Source organism: Ursus americanus, chromosome 20 (genome assembly GCF_024610735.1).
Source record: "Ursus americanus isolate L20-20 chromosome 20, mUrsAme1.1.p, whole genome shotgun sequence".
NCBI lineage: Eukaryota > Metazoa > Chordata > Mammalia > Carnivora > Ursidae > Ursus > Ursus americanus.
Window position 1 is genome coordinate 39,556,662 of NC_142146.1, and position 22,586 is coordinate 39,579,247.

The 22,586-nt window shown below is 37.7% G+C and overlaps 1 protein-coding gene across 7 annotated transcripts in view; it reads right to left on the reverse strand.

Annotated features, from left to right (window-relative positions):
* SLC9A9 (solute carrier family 9 member A9) overlaps positions 1-22,586 on the reverse strand; it is a 661,514-nt gene that overhangs the window by 533,720 nt on the left and 105,208 nt on the right. For 2 of the 7 annotated variants that reach the window (XM_045813388.2, XM_045813396.2), the window contains exon 1: positions 10,614-10,934. The exons of the other annotated variants lie outside the window; for them this stretch is intronic. In XM_045813388.2, the coding sequence (XP_045669344.1) occupies positions 10,614-10,788 (175 nt within the window). In that variant the 5' untranslated portion in view covers positions 10,789-10,934. Of the gene's footprint in view, positions 1-10,613; positions 10,935-22,586 lie in introns of those variants that run through there. 7 annotated transcript variants of the gene reach the window in all.

Sequence of the window (22,586 nt, forward strand, 5' to 3'; positions counted from 1 at the left end):
CCCCTAGCTAGCTGGTGGCATGATCTTCTCCAAGCAAAAACTTTAGTCCATATGCATCCCCTGCCCCTACATGTTTGGGCATTTGGGCAACTAGGACAGCAGTAGTATAGATGTGCTCTCTAGTGCCCTAATAGCATACAAGCCCCAGGAGGGAGCTTTGACAATATGCTTCATTCCTAAAACACTCATAGTCCTACAAGTTCCGTCTCAAGTTCCACCTGTGGGGGTCCATGCTCTGATGCAGCCTGTGCTCAATGAATTCCCTCGTCTCTGAGTTCTTACAGCACTTACAGTTTAAACCACACCCTTTATGGCCCAATTTTATAAAGGCTTACATTGTTCAACCTTGCTTTGCAGACCTTAGCTTTGTCTCCAACGCTAGACAATGAGACTGTTTAGGACAGAGACCCTGTGCTATTCTTCATCTCTTTGTCCTTCAGAAAAGCCACACTTTAGGAAGAATTGTAACCCAACTTTCTCTAAGTCCACAAACTCCCTTGGAGTCAAGAAGAAAAGGATCTTCCAAGTTCATGTAGTTGCTCAGTGACCAACATTTTAAAATGTCACATGTAAGGAATGCTGTGATGTTCCAGTCCTTGCAGAACTTTGCAGTATGTCGCCCATAGCAGATGCCTGACAGGCAACTGACACGATGTTGTCAGCAGTAGAAGAAAGGAGGAAGAAGGAAGGAAGGAAGAGCCTCATGGGTACTCAAAATGAAAAACATTTAGGAATATGAGCCCTATATTTCTGGACTGGTTTCACTTCATTTCCCACATTTAAAATGTAAGAAAACTTCCCTCTCTCCCTCCCTCATTCTGCTTTCATGCCACAGACGCACAAGGCATTGCTCTGAGACTTGGGAGAATTATAAAAATGAATAAAATACAGCCCTAATGCTAAAAGATTAAAATATTTTAATTCTGCCAGGCCTGACCTCTTTCCCAATCTGTGATACTGATTTCCATTAAGAATAAGGTACGAGTATTTCCTAAGTTCTTCTATTAAGCCTGCATTTCATAACCAATCCCCCAGCATCTTATTGACAGTCATTCTACATGACGATGAAGCGTTTTCCTAAAGGGGCCTTTCTTAGAGGAATATGGATGGGGATTTATTTTATATATAATGATTATATTTATATATAATGAAACAGATCACAGAATGGTTTTGAAAACACAAAATCTCTCTGGCTATGTTTAGTCCTATGACTGTGTTCATACACTATCACACACACTGCCACACTGCGTGGCACAGCCCAGCAGCCTCCCTTTAGATTCTTTTTCTGTAGGAGTGGTACTCCCCTGGAGTCACACAATGCAACAAGCCCATCTATACATATGTATCTAATCAGACTAGTCCATGGGTATATATTTAAATGCTACACGGTATTAAAGAGAATATAGAAGCCTAAGGCAAATGGACATAGTTAATATGTGAAGACTGAAGAAGAACTGAGTTTTGTAGTTCTTTCATTCTATAGGCATGGAGTGGCTACCAAGAATAATCTAGATAAATGAACCATTGCCCCTTACTAAAACAAGAAGATAAATCCTTAAACTATATATTATATATCAGCTTGATTAGTGTATCAGACACTGTTGATTGCCAACCCGGCATCCGTTCCCCGCCCCCTTTTTCCCAACAAAGCCGTGATTTGTTCAGCTATCCACCTCTCCTCATACAGCTATGTACTGATAGTAAGCGGACTTCTCCCTCAGCTCCAAAGGTATTCCCATTCACCTTGCTGGTAATTGGTACTAGAATGGCATGTGCCTCTATTCTGGTCAATAAAAAGTGAAGGGAAGCTGGCTAGGAGGCTTCTTAGAAAAGCTTTGATATCCTAAGAGAGAGAGAGAGAGAGAGGATCGATGAGCTCTCTTCTTCCTCAGGATATTACTGGGCCTGGTTAGGATACCAGGAACTTCCATACTCACCTTAGTCCTGATGTTAAAGTCAGCACTGGGAATAGCATAGGGAAGAAAAGGAAAAAACCTGGCTCCTTGATGACAATAACGGGCTGCTGAATCAACCAGCCCTGAAGACTATGCTTCTCTGGATTTCTATTTATAGGAGATAACAAATGTCTTTATTGCTTAAGTCTGTTTCAGTCAAGGTTTCTGTTATTAGCAACTGAATGCACCCTAATAGATACAAACTATTTTTTTAAACAAGTAAATGTATAAAGTCCTGAGGAACCCTAAAGGAAAGACCGACTAAAACTCCACCACCCAGTGTTAGGGAAGACCTCACACATAGGGTTCTTAAGGATGTGTAGAAATTCTCCAGGTAGAATAGAGGTATTCAGAAAGAAGTATTCAGAAATCAATGAGCATGGTGCTATTCAGACACATCAAGCAGTTTGGGATGGCTGACTAGGGCAGCTGAGATCAAGGGCCCCAGCACAGCTGAGAAACAGAAAGGGTGTTCAAGAGGGAGAGATAGTTGGCAAGAAGGTCTTTTTTTTTTTTTTTAAAGATTTTATTTATTTATTTGACAGAGAGAGAGACAGCCAGTGAGAGAGGGAACACAAGCAGGGGGAGTGGCAGAGGAAGAAGCAGGCTTCCAGTGGAGCATGGAGCCCGATGCGGGGCTCGATTCCAGGGACCTGGGATCACGCCCTGAGCCAAAGGCAGACACTTAACGACTGAGCCACCCAGGCGCCCCTGGCAAGAAGGTCTTGAGAAAGAATGGTGGGAGCTTCTTGATGGGAGAAAGACTTTCTGTGTTTTTCAGCTAAGGAAACAGCATTGGGAGACAATTATCTGAAGGGAGAAATGAAGGCTGAGGACATGGAGAGGAAGTTAACATCAGAATTTGTCTATATTTAGGTGAGGAAGAATTTAGCAAAGGAATTTGAGTATAGGAATTTTAAGATGACAGTAATAAAATTAAACCAAGGAAGAGCATTGTTTACCATTATTAGGACTTTTTACAGTGGAAGACTCTTTAAAGCAGGGAATCTAAGATAGTATTTCAGTCACCCAGATTCAAAAAATATGAACTGGCAATTCAAAAATGTGGAAATAATGAAGGAACGGGTGTGACAAGTATTGTAAGGAAGCCCAATCAGTGGACACCAATTAACTGTCTGCAAGTTAGTATTCACAAATATTAGGCTTTAAGTGTCATCTCCACAATTTTTCCCTTTTCACTTTTTAGTTATCTACCTCCCGCATCGTATCAAAGTCTTTATCAGAAGTGATTTAGAGAGAAGATATGGGTTTGAATTTCAAATGCTAAATTCATTTCCTAATGTTTTCCTGTTAGCACTTTAGTTTTACCCTGAGATTAATCACAGACAGAATTGAAAGTAAAAATATACAATGCTCTCTGATTATTTAGGGATTTCATTCCTTCTCTGCCCTCCCACCAATCTTCTAAATTCAAAGGACTAAAGGAAAGTGTGGGTGTTGCTAAAAGGGACACAATTTATTGCTTTGTGCTGGCTCATTGCTTTGGTGAAGAAAAAAATCCTATAAGGGTTTCAGAATAGGTCTGTGGCACCTGCCAGTAAGAGTATCCCGTGATGTTCCAAGGTGGAAAGGGGTCCATGAACCTGTCCCCACCTTAGAATGCCTCATTCAAAGTTCTATCTTCTCACATGTTAGAGTCACATGGGAAATGACAGAAAGACTTGACCATCAGATCTTCTACCATGGTAGGGTGTCCAATGTTTTTCTCCATCCTTGTTGTATACTAAACAACACACATACGCACACAACACACACACACACACAGCACATATTTCACAGCACTCCAGGGTTCCCAACATAGGATTATAGATAACTTTTCTCTAGAAACTATTTCAGCCACCAGCTTGTATATAGCTAATACCCTTCCTTTCAATCATCTTAGGAAGTTTACAGAAGAAATACAGAGATAGAGATATCTAACTAGCCCCATACTGACTAAAACAAAATGACTTCTTATTTTATAACGTTTACACAAAACAATCTATTTTTTTCCTCAAACCAAAGGGGGAAAATATTACAAAATAATATAAGTAGTAAAAGAGCAGAAGGGGGTAGGAAACCCTCTAATAAGTGAAGATTTTCTCCCAACCCTCCTTTCATCTTAGGAGGGTAATGGAGAAAGAGAAAAGACAGAAGAAAGTAAAGGAGACAAAACTAAGAACCACCATGTCCAACTTTATTTTCCTAGTGAAGTAGTTCTCAAACTTCAGTGCATTAGAAATCTCTAGAAGTTTTGTTAAACACAGATGGCTACACTGTGCCCCAAGTTTCCTACTCAGTAGGCCTGGGTTGGGGCCCACATAACTGCATTTCTAAAAAGTTCTCAGGTGATGCCGATGCCCTGAGAAGCACTGTTGTATAAGACAACAAATAGTTCCTACCATTCTGGGTGCCATCACAGGCACAGAACTCTGTCAAAGTCCATGCCACCAGACTCATGCACACAGGTTTCAAACAGCATGGAGAGCCCAAAGTCATAATTAAAGATTCTACCTTCAGTCCTTACCAAAAATTCAATTCAATTAAACTAACATCTGATGAAAGCCTATTTTGCATGATTAGCAAAAATAAGGCATTTACAGTAACTTCCCACCCATTCGGACGGCCACAGACATTTAAAACCACAGTGACTGTGGACTTGCAACACTGCTTTCCCTGATGCTGGAGCAGGTGTTTCCAGGGCAGCCTCATCCCTCTCCCTGGGACATTTTAACCTAGCTTCTTGGCACGGACATACATTCACAATGTTGCTCCCACTGTATTTCCCATGCTGGGCTTTTTGCTCTGATAGGATAATATTTCTGAGGCCTTAAGGTAAAAGGAAAAGTTTACTACTTGCCTCCTTTCCTCAACTTTTCCTCACCCCCGACTACACATCAGCAGCAGACATTGGTGAGAGGACAAAATTTGAGAGCTCTAGCTTTCAAAATGGTCTTCTTGCCAATTATTCTGTGAAGCCTTGGCCAAAGTTGTGAATTTTCTGAGTTGCTTTGTCCTTATATGCAAACTGAAGATCATTGTATTTTGCATGGATGTGGTAAGGATTAGCAATAATATTTATAGTTAGGTATCTCAGTCTCTTCCTTCTATAAACTTCCTAAAATACCATCACCAGGCATAGAGTAGACATTCATTAAGTAATAACAACTCTCCTAGGGTTAGGTGTGTGAAAGGACATGGGTTTTATGGTCCTGGGCTTGAAGCTCAGCCCTGTTACCAGCAAGTCATTTCATGTCTCTGAGGGTCGGTTTCCTCTTTTGTAACATGAAAATGATACTACTTCCTCCCCAACACACACACACGCACACACAAACACACCCAGGTTTTTGATACCCAGTGGTCACATGGAGCCAAACTACCAAGGTTTGAGCCTCAGCTGTGGCATTTTGTAGATATGTGACCTTAGGGAGGTTACTTGACTTTTGGTGCCTCAGTTTCCCCATCTAAAAAAGGTTGTTGTGAAGATTAAATGAGTGAACATACATAAAGCCCTTATGACAAAATAATTCACATTGTAAATGCTATTTGTGTTAGCTATTTTTATTATTATATTTTGATGTAATAGATGTTTCACAAATGTTAGTTCTTTATATCTCTACTTCGTAACTATAAAATCTTAATCCAACTTAGACTATATATGTCTACATAAACAGTTTGAATCATAGATTCATTTTCTTGATGTGTGCACTTCTTACTTAGCCTTTAATACCCTGAGAGAGGATCTTCTGAGGTTACCACAATAGTTTGCACTCAGGGCTTCCTCTGCAGCTCCTTAGAGATTCAGAAGCTCAACAGAATGTTTAGGAGCTTATTTTCTTAAAATCAACTTTGGAAGACCTATAGACAGAAATACGCCTTGATTTTTTTTTTACTTTTTCAACATTTATTTGGCTAACACTTTACAGCACGGAAAATCTTGCCCTGATCTCCTTAAAATCAACCCTTTTACACTAAAGGGAGGTCAAGATCCATTCACTGGGCTCTTAACCCTAATTACCTTTCCTGTAGGTCCCTTCAAATTAAACCAGAAGCACTCTAATTTTCACATGACATGCATCCATAAACCCCTGAATCCTCAACCTGCCCTCTCTGTTCTGATGGTGTAACTTGCTCTCCTTACCTTTCTGACAGGACTTCAATAAGATTTACTAAGCACTCATTACAAAATCAGAGCAGAACTGGAAGCACTAAGAGTGGTGAAATAACACTAACTAAAATCCTGTCTGGGATGGTTCTGGGAAGAAAGTTACTGGTTTGGGTTGGAGAGGCTGAGCCATGCCTGATGGCTGAAGTTAGTGTTGGCCTAAATTTTGAAGGACTTTTGCAGCTGGAAGGGTGCTTTCATTTCTTCCTCATTTCACAGATGAGACAAGTAAGGCCAGAGATTAAGTCACTTGTCCAAAGTAATGCATCTAGCTACTGATAAAAAAAAGAAAGTCATCAGGATTAAAACTCCAAATCCCCAAAAGAGCATCCCATGCTTTGTCTGTAACGCAGACTACGTTTGAGTACATACAAAGCCTCAGCAGGGCCTTCCAGGCAGGGGAGGAGTGCAAAGTGGTAATAAACATCTTTTACAGGCCTGGCAGCCAAGAAGGCAGTGCTGGACTGGAGTAGAGCACCGCAGAGCAGTGGGGTGGAGACACATCATGTGCAGCAGCACAGTTTCAGCCTGAGGAATCTCCAAGGAGTGCTAGGAGGAAATTAATGCCCTGGGATTTTTCAAGAAAGACAGCTTTCAAAACCTTAGTGACTCATCATGTAACTATATTATCTATAAATTTCAAAAAAAACATGCTATTGAGTGAATCATTTGACCCTATTATATTGCTAAGTGTACTGTTAGAAGATCAGACCTAGTTTACATAGTTTAATATGACACAGTTTAATGAATTCAAAATCTAAATTTTGTGGTGTGGAATTTTCCTTCTGTCCACTAAACAGTGAGCCAATTTCCACATGAGTTCAGAGAGTGTCCCTTAGATTGTAAGGCCATAAAATCAAAGATAGAATTCAAAGAGGTTTAAATTGTTCTGTCCCTAAGCTTAGATCCCAACCCTCAAATGTCTAGCATTATGAATGTCCTCTAAAGTATGAGAGCCCCCAGTGATGTGTAATAAAATTCTTAATGCTATCGAGGAACAAGGAGTAATTTTTCTTTTATGAACAATGAACATGAGATACAGGGCTCTCAGTGAGCAGCACTAAGTGCACCAGCTGCTGTCAATCAATATTTTGACCATTAATAGTCATTTAAGCTATTAGTCCAATTTAAAGGAATATCACCGTTGCTTAGCTATTAAACCAGTTATAGATTCCAAGCCTTGAATTTTGAAATAATGAGAGCCATAGAATGTCATGAGACACAATTACCCATTACTGTTCCTTGTGGAGTAAAAATATTGTTATAATGCTGCCACTGATTTTCAAAAGCATCTTAGGACCCTTCATGTAAAGAAAAAAAAAAGAAGATATTTTTCAATAATAGATTATTTGTAGTTGGAGTATCAGATTTATCTCCAATGAACACAGAATCAAACCAAACACTACACATGATTTTTCTTGGCCTTTACAACCCTCCATTTGACATCTTAATGTTAACAACTTGGAAATTGTTTCTAACAAAACTGTAAGAGAGCAGTTAAATGTTCTATTTGATAACTTTTCCCCTCACTTTTCTTTAACTGCTCCTTTCCTAAGCCCCTGCTCCTTAGAATTTTTAAGTTGGATTCCTCATATACTGATAAAATGCATTAACATCTATTGTGTCTTCTAAAGGATATTAGGACACATTTCAGCAGAATACCAGCAGAAAGGCAGCATGTCTTAGTAGAGATGGAGGTTGAATTCCAACTCAGCAGCTAATTACATGGCCTTTACCTCAATAAGTTTTCGTTTCCTTGACTGTGATATTAAGATGTTGGAATTATCATCTCTAAGACTCCTTCCCAGTTCGTGAATTTCAAATGCATTTTTAGGCACTGGGTACCTCACTCACTTGTCATTTCCTTTCCCCTTCTCATTTAAACGTGTTTATTAGAATGTCCAACCTTGTTCCTCTGTTGTAGTCTCAGACTATTTTATCATTGACAGAAAGTCAGTGATAACATTTCAGGTAAAACATTTAGATCATCCCTGAAGAAGAAATATGATATGTCATTAGTGCCTTCCATATGGAGTATTTTCAGAGACTATTGGTAAGAGCTCTTTTATGAAGAACAGGAACCAACCTTATTAGACATGTGTATAGATGTATAAAAGCACATGGACCTTGCTATGAATGGCTGTTCATTTTTGGGTAAGTTACTTCACTGTTCTGAGATTTAGTTTCTCCCTCTGTAAAATGAGGGAGCTAGAGAAGATAACCTCCAAGATCCCCGTAAATTTCAACAATTATAATTCTATACCAACAAAAAAATTAAACACTAAAATAAAAGTATTTCATTGATTTATATAGTTTAAGATAACTCAAGGATACTCAGAATTCTAGTAAAGGAATAGTCATGCATATATATGCACATTTTCATAATTTTTTAAAGTTTTATTTATTTATTTCAGGGAGAGAGAGAGCACTAGCGGGGGAGAGGCAAAGGGAGAGGGTTGGAGAGGGATGGAGAAAGAAGCAGACTCTGCGCTCAGTGTGGAGCCCAATGCAGGGCAATCTCATGATCCTGAGATCATGACCTGAGCTGAAATCAAGGGTCAGCCGCTTAACCAACTCAACCATGCAAGCACTCCTGTTTTCATAATTTTTATAATCATTTCACTTTGCATTGTTTCAGAATTTCTTTTCAATAACTTACAAATAAAAAGTTCTTGAAAGAACAAAAGTCAGTCAACTTATTCCCGCTCTTATTAACCATAAGCCTTAAGAATAGCAATTTAAAGAAATGCTATCTGACCTATTGAGCAATATGCTAATATTTTATGACTTCAACTGCAACTTAAAAGTATTTCATTAAGTTTTGAGAATTAAAGGTAATCTGGGATTTTTTTCAGGCTCAAAAGTAAAAGTTGCATTTATGTATTGTGAGTACAGAAAATGGTTGAATTTTAATAAATCACCAAAATTTAATCAAAAGTTTTACAAAACAGTATCTCCATGATAGATAAACTGAAATTGGCAAAATGAATCATAGTTTAATCAAACGCAGTGCTGTGAAGAAATCTTTTCCTATTAGAAGAAGGTTTATTATTTTAAAATCTGCGTTGTTTTGCAAAACCATATATAGCCCTTTAATTTAATGCCAAGAATTACATTGTTTCTGGCTTCTCAGATTACATCCCATATCCTCATTGATTATTTATTAGCCAAGTCTAGAGAAAGAAAGATCGTGGTTCACTGTTGATGGAGAAGGGCAAATGACTGCTGCCTAGGGCCTTCTTTACATCTGACAGAATCACTTCCTTTCTCTTTGACTTTCTCTTCAACCTGATTGTGTTTTCCCCTCAAAAGAGAGTTTTTTTTTTGTGTGCTTTAAGACCCTCAATACAAAGGAATTTAACTCTGTGCTCTGAAGGGATCGGCACATCAGTCTCCTGAAAGAAATTATACTGCTTAGCCTAAAACTTTTAGTTCCTAGCTTAAGTATCTCGCATCAGGACATCACATGGTTAGCATATAAAATGTTCATTGATCCTGTTCCCTGAAACTCAGGGATATAAATGTGCTTCAAGACTTCCAAAATGAGGGAAACAAAATATAAAAGTACATTTTCTGCAATGAATTATAGCAATGCCCCACCTATTTTCATTATATTCAAAATTCCTATCCATTACCAGGCTGAGATCAGAACGGTAATGTGAAAGTGAGTAAGTTTTTAAAACTACTAGTGTCTTGCATTTTACTTTCAAAGATGAGAGTACAGTATGGATAACCTCTGTCACATTTTTTTTCAACTTTCTGAAAGGCATGACATGGTAAATTGCACAGAAAGAGTACTATTTTGGGAGTTTAAAATGTTAAACGCTTTTCCACATCTTGCCCCTTCTCACCCCCAAAAAGGTACATAACAAATAACATTAAAACAACAAGAATTATAAATTAAAAAGTCTGAAATAAGCCTAAGAAATGAAAAGTATTGCATAAAGAAACTCTTATAAGAAAATAAAACATTGCCCATATAATTAACATGGATTTGGATACAATTATTCCAATAGGAGGGGTGGTGTGTGTTTCTGAACATTTCCTTCTTGAAGCTAGTTGACAAAAGAGGATTTACTCCATACATTTTTAAATGATGTTATTTCTAGAACTTTATAATGCTTATCAGTTCCTCCTGTGAAAGATGGGCTGCTCTTGTGACTGCGGAGCCATGACTTCCCAATATCTGTCATTACAAAAACAGTTTGCACGGTTTGACTCCCCACATGACAATGGATCCGCATCTATCAACAGACTTGCATTATGTGTGCCGTGTGAGAACAAGACTGTGACATTTACTCTTGTGACAGGGCAAATTTCGGCAGCTCATCTGGAAAGAGATGAGCATTCATTACGCTGCAGCACCTTTCATCAAGCTAATGACATTTCAATCAGCACATTTTCTCCAGTTTCAATACTTGCCATCTGAGCACAAGTCTCTAATTACACCCGAGCAACAAGTTTCACATCAATCCTACAATTTCTGCACTCACCATACACCATTGCTCCTCCGGTTTCATGCAAGAAGCGAAATCGATGATTTTTAAATAACCAGATTGTCAAAATGGTAAGGATGAGCAAAAAATTAAAGACAAGCAGCTCCACCGCTCCCTGATGTTGAAACTGATACTCATCCTTCTCTAACATAAAACTTTGCTGTCTCTCCATCCTCCGGTCTTCTTGGGATTCCTTAGATAAAAACCTGGATAAGGACTATTTTATCAAGATTTGCCTAAGACAGTCTGGCTGTCTTAAGATTTCAGAATAAACACTGCCACTTAAAGTTGCTACTTCAGGAGCGGTCTGCCTTGGCTTAGTATTCAGATGGCTTCTAGTTACAACTTCCTGTTTCTCTCTTAAAGCAGCCCTGTCTCTTTTCAAACTCCAGAGTGTAGTTTCATCATGGACTCTTACTGTCTTTAAATGATTCATTCCACAAAATTATCTTTCATGTTGGACAGACCTGCAAGCAATCATTCTTGCATCATGATCCTTATTCTGATTCTTATCCTGAATCATGATTCTTATTGTCTCAAATAAGCTCCTGAAGCTGCATAACTGGTGAATTGTAGATTAAGAATAAAACAGATCACCTTTCATCAGTAACGTTTTCTAAGTTCAAAAAGCTAGTTCCCGAATCATAACCTCACTCACATGCTAGATTTCTCCTCTCCAGCCAAAGTCTACCAATGTGATAGGGACTGATTGATAGCTCTGATTTGACCTAAAATGGTTTCACAGGAATTTTCTTTTAAGTTGAGAAGCAAGAAAGAATTTAGTATATGATTCTCTCTCTCTCTCTTTCTCTCTCTCTCTCTTTCTCTCTCTCTGGCTTTATATAACTGGTAGTCGCAAGCACAGTGTTTAAACTCCGAATCAATTGTTTCCCTTTTAACAAGAATAAATGAAAGCAAAAGACAAAAAGAAAATCCTGTTCCCATTTCTACAGCTCTGCTGTTTGGATATATTGAGTCAAAAAGAAAAGGCGCTAAACACATATCTCTGAAGTAAGAAAGTATACGGCCATCCTCAGTAATACCACATACATGGATTTCTCTTTATATGGTTTCTGGCCCAGACATTCAGAACCTACAGAAATCTGCCACAGATCACAAACCTCCTCTGTCCTGTGGCAAAACAATGTGGTTAGGTCACTGCGGAATAGTCTGCCATCAGCTACGAAGGCTCCAGAAATCACAAGGGTCAGACCGTAACAGTGATGATTCTTCGGATCAACTTCCATTTGGCAGGCTGGTTCTGCTTGAATTTACATTTTTATGCTGTTTGAAAACATTCAGGACAATACTACCATGGGCTCTGCTGCTTTTTTAGCAACTGCTATGATTTGTTTGCCTTTTTGGTTCTACAGTGCAATTAGACACATTTAAGGGTTAAGTGAGTTTTTTCTTCATTTCATGGTATTACTGTAACTCAGAGGAGTATAAATCATTTAGTATCCCCGTACTTGACAGAATTGGTATTCAATTTATACAGTGTAAATGATTCCTGGAATAGGGGGAGTCCAAATATACCCTCAAAAGTTCTCGTCACCTAAAGCTAAAGGTCACACATGTAATATACTGGGAACTAACTAGCTCCTCAGTAACAGTTTCACCCACAGGAAAGCCTATCAACCACTTAACTGTAAAACTGCTGTTTCAGCTTCTTTGCCTTCTGCAACTTTTGAAGCTGATTTCCTCTCTGCGTTTAACTCAGCGGGGGGTATTTATGTGGACTGCAGATGTTCTTTTAACACACTACCCTTTTGGCAGGCATATCTGGGATGACTAATATTCGAACTGTTTTGAAATCTATCAGGTAATGCTTGCAAGAATTACATGAAGCTTTGTTAGCAGGTTCTACCTTTACAATTTTGCAACGCCACGCGTTTAGTGTTGAGTTGCTAGATTTACAAGATAACCCAAATTCAAAGCCTGACAATTCCCTATCTTTTATTTTGTTTCGATAATCATTTAATTACTTTGGTTACCTTTTAATAATGGTAATTTTTCCATCTGGGTAGAATAAACTTTCTTTCATTGTCTTATTAGGACATCCAATTGCACTCTCTTCTGCAGTAAAACAATTCAATGAGAGGATTAAAGTTCCTTGGAATGTTTTGATTGGCTAATGCATTGTTTTTAAAAGTCCTAAACTGGATGTCAACATATTCAAATAACTATATTTCACATTCAAAATTATACACATGGCTTCTCTAGAAAAAAACTGGTAAGATCTGGCACACTTTGGGCTCTCCTTCCCATGTGGCCACAATCTATTAGTGCCTGTTTGCCCCAAGTCCCATTCATACCATTTCACTCATTCATGTTTCCTGTATAGTCCCTGCAGTCATTTGAATATGTGGCCCCTAGTTTACTCTAGAATTGGAATATATTCACGGTTCCATTGTCCAATCCAGATGTTGCTTACCATTATGATGGAAAGCTGAGATGAAAAGGGGACTCAGAAAACTTCTCCAATTTTTTAAATCAGAAAAATACTTCAGTTTTTCCTCTTTTGTGTTTTTTTCCCTCAGAACATCATTTTATTTTCTGCTGCACCAATAAAAGTAAAAAAGAAAAGAAAGAAAGAAAGAAAGAAAGAAAGAAAGAAAGAAAGAAAGAAAGACATATTAATGTGGCATCTACTATGGACCAGGAAATATTCTAGGAAATTTAATTTACTATAATTTAATATTCATAAAAACCCTCCTACAACAGAGAAATTTAAGGCCCGAATAGAGTTGGTAAGATATCCAAGGTTGCACAACTAGTAGAAGTTAAATTTATGTCTGGGATTTAATGGCCTTGAGATGGCATCTCAGCCAGGGTGATTAACTCATGCTGGCTTCTCAGGGACTTTCCTGGTTTTAGCAATCAAAGTCCTGTATCCCAAGAAACTCCTTACTCGCAGGCAAACCAGTCATCCTAACAGCCAGTGTTTCCCAAATGTGAAAATCCTGTACTGTCAATAATAACTATTCTTTCTGACATTCCTGAGGGAGAATTCACACAAACAAGAATATAAATTTAAAATTAAGGCACTGTTTTGTTGGCTGGTGACAATAACCCTTAGAGCCAGGTTCTCTGATGTGGTCGGAATGGAACCCAAAACTTGGGCATAAGGCCCAAAGAAACATTCTTGATTGTTCCTTAATCCCAATCTTAGCACCTGCTGGACAGTGAGTCAAAAGTTCTTGCTGCAAGATGCAACATGAAGGTAAGAGGAAGTAAAGAGAAAAACAAGATGGCCCAGCCCATTGCGGTGAGTATGCCCTGCCTTAGCTTGCCCATTCGGCACCATGGAAGGAAAGACTTGAAGAGAAGAGCCTCACAGTCCAGGTAACCTTGTGTAGCATAGTTGTCCCACCCACTAGTGAATGTGACCAGTTAGAACCCATAGACTGCGTTTCAGAATCTAAGCAATCATTTGAGAGTTCCTTATTGTTAGAAAGGACAGTGGAGACTGTGGGCTCAGAGGATCAAGAGGGAGATTTTCCTAGGTTGAGGAGAGATGCTGAGAGTTCCTCTTCCTCACTTACTGGAGTCCCACCCTGCCAAGTTCTCTCTCAACTATTGAGTTTAACAGGAAATACTTAAGTCAACCCATTGCTTCATTCACTTGGCCAATATTTATCCTTCTCTGAGACCAGTGAGATGGGGTTGTATATTTTGCTCCCAAAACTTCTGAAATGGGTCAGGGCAGGACTGTAATTAAGTTTACTTAAAGGCCATACAATGTCATGAATAAAAATTCACCCCCTATTCTATTGTCAAACTCATCATAAATCCATCTGTTAAAATAATTAAATAAGGAGACCATTAGGACAGGATGGCTATAATGCACTAGTAGCCTATGCAAGCAAACCAAATCTAAGCCAGAGTCAATGCACTAAATCCAAGAAAGTGAAACTTAAGATCAATAAATTACAAACAGCCACCTAGACTTCCCCAAATAAGGCAATCACTTAAGTTATAGCCAATCAAACAAATTCCTGGGTTCACTTCCACATGTTCTGTATAAAAACTTCTTTCTTAGTTCCTATTGGTGGAGTGCTCCTACTAAACACTTTCAGTTTAGTGCTGCCCCAGTTTGAATGGATGTATAAAGAAACTCTTGAAAATTTAAATGTGCCTCAGTTTATCTTTTAACACATCTAAGCTTCTCCTACCCCCCAGAAAGTCACATTAGCACAAAAAAATACCCCTAATTTGAACAACATTTACCTTTCCCATACTAGATGCCGCAGAGAAATGAGAATTCGAAAATTTCACAGGTATGTTAAATTCCATAAAAAGCACTTAGACAATATTAACTCTTCCAAGAATGTATTACCCAATACCTGGTTTTTCTTTTGCACCCTGCAGAGTCCTGGGTCTCTGGAATGCAGGGCCATAAACCAAGGACATAAACCTTAAGTCCATGTTCTTTCTACTGCCCTTCATTATGGTGGCAAAGTGAAATAAAAGTTATTGCAAACTAGTAAATTGAGAGAATTTGTATAATTTTATTTAAACAACGTATGTACAGAAACATGTGTGGCATGAATGAGGATCTCCTCCTTCTTCTACCCTATGGGGTATGTTCCTTCAGTGCTCTGAAGTGGGAAAACTGGGATATAGACCTCACTATTTTCCCAGGTGAGCACTTATTTCTGGATTGTTGATCCTTGATGCCCAGGAGTGCATAAGAAGGTCCCCCATCTAGGGATAAGCAGAGAGAAGGGGAATCCCCTTCCACTTGCATTGTTTGCCAATTACTGACTTTGCCCCTGCAAATATATACCAGATGCCACTTTTTATTTAAGCATTTATTCACCGAAGAGTCCCAAAGCTGTATGGAGTGGGAGGAAAGCAAACCTGGCATTGTACTTGTAACCTAAGCTGTGTCAGCCCTATGACATCAAAGTGTAATGGTTTCACAGCTAAAATCTCAGGAGTAAGGAGGGTCCCAGATGGATAGCCCTTAGTTCCTAATTCAGTCTCTTCTTTCCCTTTTGTCCCCAGCTTTCTCTTGGCAGCACATCACCCCTTTTTATTTATAGAGAAAACCTCTTCAAGAAATAATAAATGTTACATGTCAATTGTACCTTAATTTTAAAAGGTAAAAAAAAAAAGAAATAACAAGCTTCAGTCCTCTGGTCCCCTCTACTGTCTGGCACATATTGGAAGAGTCAGGCATGAGAAACTCATCAGCTTTTTCACTCATTGACTTTTGATTTTGTTCAATCTCTGTCAACTTTTCACAAGGTAAGGTAAGTACAAGCTGGCCACAGTGGCTTGCCCCAACCTAGGAAGGAAGCTTCAGAGGTAAAGGGAAGTACAAGCTCTGGAGCCAAAGATAGGGAGCACAAAATGGAAAACTGCCACTCCAAGCTGCAGCTTATTTTAATGAAAATCTCCTGCAATCAAAGACCTGAGAAATGTATTTCTTCGATTTCCTATTAAGTGCCCACATGACAAATTAACATTCCTATTCTATGTCTTAAAATCTAATAAGTCTGACCTCATTAGTTAAAATACGCTTTGCCCTATCACTTCCCGTTAAGTTATAAAATTTTTGTATGAACAACAAAGAAAGGCGCCAGGCCCTTTATCTCCCCCTAATTTCTACACTTTTTTCCTAGAGAGAGAAAGGGACACAGAAGGAGAAAAAGCAGAGTTCTCAACAAGGTGGAATTGAATAATCCTGAAAACATTTTTCTGAAATGAAGAATGTAAATGGCAAGCAAATTTTGACAGAAATGTTTCTAGTGTCTCTTAAATCTATTCACAATCCAGCCTTTGAGGCAGACTTTGCTGGATGATGCCTCAATGTGGTTTCCTCAAAAGCAGAGCCTAAGACAAGGACTCGGGTGCAGATGGTTTATTTAGATGATCCCAGGAATCACAGGTGAGGAAGTTTGCATAAAGCCTAGGAAATACCGTTATTCAGAAATAAAATTTTAAGCCTCATGGTAGCCTAATCCACTCTCCATTTCATCCATATCTTTACAGGTCTGTGTACTTTGAAAATTTAATAATTTATAGGTATGCTGAAAACATTCCTTAAGCAGCACCTAAGATTAATTTTATTTATGCTTAAGGCAACTAAATTACATAATTAATTCCATGATAAACAACATGGGTCTCTTAGATAAGAAAGGAAATCATGCCCTATGGTTAGCAGAGTTAAAGTCCCATATCACCTGCGGAGAGGAAATTCAATTTGCTTTGAAATGTTATTTTTTGATGGTTATGTCATATCTAAAGTTTAAGTTTTAAATTAAAAGTTTAAAGCTATCCTGGGATTCTTTGAAGACTATGTAACTTGCTGTTTGCACATACAAACATACATTACACACAACCCCAAGGTCTCACTCCAAATAAAGTTTAAACAACAATAGGTGGTTACATATTCATTTTAATCCAGCCTCACAAGTTTTAAGGGATGTCATAGGACAATGTGATTTTAGCTCTGAAAAAAAGTCCTGTATTACTATGGGAAAAGAACAACAAATTCACAAAGCAAGAGAGAGTTTTTCAATGGCATTTTTGTTGTTGTTTTTATTACATTAGATATTAGATCCAAGAATGTTTCCTGCCCCTTCTACCATGTGAGGACACAGCTAGAATATAACTGTCTATGAACCAGGTAGTGGATTCTCACAAGATACCAAATCTGCTAGCACCTTAATTTTGGGCTCCCCAGCCTCCAGAACTATGAGAAATAAATGTTGTATAAGCCACTCAGATTATGGTATTTTTGTTATAACACCCAGACAGATTAAGACACGAGGTGGGGGAAAGAATTGTTACTTGAAATATTATTAGGACCTATAAATCTCAACTAAAGTTGTAACAGAGAACAATGTATTATAGCAGCTATCAGAAAGGCTCTTCAAGGTTCTCAGATTCCTTAACAAAATTTCTGAAAAGATAGACAGTTATGAATATTTATTCACTCTTAGTATTCCCTCTACAAAAATAGTTTTCTCCAGCACATTTGGGCTCCACAGTTGAGGGAATATAAACAATATACAGTTTATAAATGTTAAATGAAGCATCTTTTTTTTAAACAAAAATGTCTTCCTATTTCTACTTTGAACACTGTTAATGCGCTATAATCTTGAGAAATGTTAAATTTAGAAAAAGCAGGATCAACTGGTTGTCAGCAATTTAAGACTGAAAGTGTTGAATTCCACCAAAACTTTGTCTTATAACTAGATTTATATCCATGTGAAAAATGTAATTGTTCTATTAGGATTCAGCAGCTTAATCTCAGTTCTTCTCCTCCATCACCTTAACAAAAGGAGAATACACAAAAAACAAATAACTGAGCAAGAATATAGTCACACCCAAAGCATCAGGCTTTTGGTGAACTGCGTCTGAGAATCTGGCTTAGACCAGAGGCCTCCCACTCGCCCGAAATCTACAACAAAAGTGAGAAGAGCACATTCACAGACATAGATCCCTAGAGGTAAGACCTGATCTGCCGGGCGGACTCCACATCCACGCACCTAGCTGTTTTAAGAAGGGACGTCTCCTAGAAAGACACAGCAGGAAAAAGAAGAAAAGGATGTTAGGGCTCTACCTACCCTTCAACTTTCAGGTCTCACTTGGATTGCAATGACCAAAGAAAAAGAGAAAAGGTTCAACCTTCTCTGCTCCTGAGCCTGGGGAAATTCACTCCAGTAAAGTATGACCCAACTGATGACGATACCAGGACCACCCACTGAACATTCCTGTTCCAAGGGATCAAGAGAGAGACAGAAGCTCCCTCATGGTACTTCCAAGAGGTCAGATGTATAGTTAGAAATTTCCTCCTGCAGAGACCACTGTGAAAATGTAGGGATAGTAGCAAGAAGATTCCCCACTAACTCTCCCGAGATATTTGTTCTTTAAACCTGTTGGATTTAACTGCCAAGCCTAATAGGCTCTCCGGAGAGGAAACCGGCACTGCGTCTAAGCAGTCCTGCTCCTGTGTTCGAGGATGCTTCTTTTAAATCCTCCTGGGACCAGTGTGTTGAGTGGTCTAACTGTTGCCCCCAAAACCTGTGAGAAGGGAAAAGACCTTACAAATTTGCCTTAACTCCACTTCACACCAAAGGATGAAAAGTCATTTATGAAAAGCTATAAAATAACAAACATCCCAAATTTGAATATTAATTATTTGATTATGAAGTTGTAAGAGAAAGCAATAAAGTTCTAAATCAAATTCCCCTTCCCCTTGTAAGCTAAATTCATTTTTTCCTACTTTCTGATTTTATTGGCTTGGTCTCATTCTGAAGGGGCCAGATTTCCTTCAGCAGCTATGGTACTTCAGGCCATCTTTGAGCACTGAGATGACTATAGCTTCTTCAGCAACTACAAAGTTGAATTAATCCAGCCACAAATTCATTTTGGTGTGCCAAATTGCAGCACCAGACTGACTCTAATAAGTTAAGAAAATATAAGCAAGCAATTCCTGTGCCACTAGAGCATCATCCCAATCAAAACTATCTGTCCCCATTTTTGTAAATAATACAACCCAGGTCTATATTTTTGTTATCATCCACAGAACATTGCTGAGAGTTTTATCATTGGGAAAGGCAGGCATGAACTTACAGATAAAATATTTTTATATCAGGCTGACCAACACAGATGTCAATCTGGGCATGTGGTCCAAAGACCATTACCAGTGAATTTAAACGCACAAGGGAGAAATTGGGCAATTCATTGTCACACTGTGTTTCCTAAACCAATGGGGAAATTCACTTGGATACACTGTCTCACCATAAGAGAGTAACATTTAAAATACTATCTTCTTTTAAAACTATGAAATGTGCAGTGGGGACACCTCTAGTCCAGTCCTCCAGTTTTACCCAAAGCTTTATTGGTCCCCCCTGTATGTTGAAAACCTTTTAATTATTTATTAATGAAATGATAAACATCTGGACCTTTAACATATTCCACCATAAAATCATGTGAGGGAATAGTTAAAACAAAATGGCAACAATTTTATGGTTTGTTGGGGCTGCATCATGGGAATATTGTATTATTCTCTCCACTTTTGTGTGAGCTGAAAATTTCCACAATAAAATTTTTTTCAAATGAATTTATTTCTCTCTGATTGCTGCATTATGCTTTTTTTTTTTTTTTTCATGTGCTCTTCCCTGAAACCTTGCCTTTCCTTGGCTTTTGGACTTTCCAATCCTTGAATACATTTTCCCCACATAATCAGTGGTAGAATTATTCCTTCAGATACATCTTTTCTTACAGCAGTTTGATAATCCCCCAACATTCCATTCCCTTCTGTTCTTCCATGAATCCTACAAGATTAGCAGAGTTTTGCATTTTTTTTCCTTCTGGGTAGCACTGATAGCTAGATTAGAATTCCTGACCTTTTCTTCCTTTAAGACAAGACAATTGTTCTAGGGTCCCCCATATGAAATCAATGAGTTCTGGATCAATGAAATGTGTTCACAGTTCAAACATATCCAGTCAGCTTCTTCATTCTAAGTTGGAAAATTCTATCTGTAAATTACCTTCCATCAGCCTAGCAGCTAACTCTAGCCTGAGAATTATCTCTTTTAAACTACTGGGCTCCTTTTATGGTGACTTATCTTCCCTAAACCCTTGTTAAGAGTCCTAACACTTTGAATATCCTGGACATCTTCCCTCACACCATAGCCATAGGAGTTTTGCCAACTAAAATGATTGTGTCACCTTCAAACTTATCAAACAATGTTTACTGCATTCTCAGCTAATCTTCCAGTCCTTTTATCATATGTTGTCCATTTTTTTCTGAAAGCACCAGTGCAGCATTTCCACAAAATTATATCTATCTATCTATCTATCTATCTATCTATCTATCTATCTATCTATAGATATAGATCTATCTATCTATCTCTATATAGGCATATATAGAGATAGAGAGAGAGAGATACATATATAATATGAAGGAGTTATTATTAATATTTTTAAAGATAATTTGGGGAGTAGTTTTAGGTTTACAAGAAAATTAAGAACAAAATACAGAGATTTCCCTCATCCTCCTTGCTCACACACATGCATAGTCTCCCCATTACCAGCATCACTAATGAGAATGGTACATTTTTTACCAAGAATAAACCTATATTGACACATCATAATCGCCCAAAGTCCATGAGGTTCACTTGTGGTGTTGTACATTCTATGGGGTTGGAAAAATGTATGACATATACCCATCATTATATCACATAGAATATTTTCACTGCCCTGAAAAACCTCTGTGCTCTTCAAATTCATCTTCCCACTCCCTCCACCCAACCCTGGCAACAACTGATCTTTTTATCTTCATAGATTTGTTTTTTCCAGAATGTCATATAGTTGGAATCATACAGTATGTAGCCTTTTCATATTATTTTCTTTCACTTAGTAACATGTATTTAATGTTTTCCATTTCTTTTCATTGTTTGATAGCTCATTCATTTTTAGCACTGAATAATATTTCATGGTCTGGATGTACCATGTTTATTTGTCCATTCACTTACTGAAGAACATCTTAGTTTCTTCCAAATTTAAGCAATTATTAATAAAGCTGCGATAAGTATCCATCCACAGGTTTTTGTGTGGACTTAAGTTTTCAAATCCAATTTCTGGATCACATGATAAGAGTAATTCTAATTTTGTAAAAAATTGCCAACCAGTCTTCCAAAGTACCCATACCATTTTGCATTCCCATCAGCAATGAATGAGAAATCCTGTTGCTCTACATCCTTACCAGCATTTGATGTTGTCAGTGTTCCAGATTTTGGCCATTCTACTAGATGTATAATGGAATCTCATTGTTGTTTTAATTTGCATCTCCCTGATGATATATGATGTCAGCATCTTTTCATATGCTTATTTGCCATTGGTATCTCCTCTTTGATGTGGTGTCTGTTCAAATCTTTAGCTCACTTTTTTTTTTAGTTGGGTTGTTCATTTTTTTTTATTGTTGAATTTAAGACTTCTTTGTATATTTATGTAACAGTTCTTTATCATATGTGTCTTTTGCAAATATTTTCTCTGAGTCTGTGGCTTGTCTTCTCATTATTTTGACATTGTCTTTCACAGGGCAGACTTTAATTTTAATGGAATTGAGAGTATCAATCATTTCTTTCATGGATTGTACCTTAGTGTTGCATCTAAAAAAAGCATCAATATACCCAAGGACACCAGGTCTTCTCCTATGTTATCATCTATGAGTTTAATATTTTTGTGTTTTACACTTAGGTCTCTGATCATTTTGGATTACTTTTTGTTAATGGTGTAAGAGCTTTGCCTAAATTCATTTTCTTTTCTTTTTCTTTTCTTTCTTTCTTCTTTTTTTTTTTTTGTTTTGCATATGGATATCCATTTTTTCCAGCACCATTTTTGAAGAGACTATCTTTGCTCCATTGTATTGCTTTTGCTCCTTTGTCAAAGATCAGTTGATTGTATTTATGGGGATTTATTCCTGGGCTTTCTGTTCTCTACTATTGATTTATTTTTCTATTCTTTCACCAATACCACTCTGTCTTAATACAGTAGCTTTATAAAAAGGCTTGAAGTTGGGTAGTGTCAGTCTTCCAACTTTGTTTTTCTCCATCAATATAGTGTTAGTTATTCTGAGTCTTTCCCTCTCCATATAAATTTTAGAAATAGTTTGTCAGTATCCATTATATAACTTACTGGGATTTTGACTGGGATTATATTCAATCTATAGACCAAGTTGTAAAGAACTAAAATATTGACAATATTGAGTATGCTTACCTATGAACATGGAATGTCTCTTCATTTATTTAGTTCTTCTTTGATCTTATTCATCAGATTTTTGATAGGTTTTCTCATATAGATCTTATACATATTTTGTTAGATTTATACCTGAGTATTTCATTTCTTCAGATGTTAATGTGAGTGATATTGTGCTTTTTATTTCAAATTACACTTGTCCTTTGTTTGTATATAAAAAAGCAATAGATTTTTATATATTAACATTATATC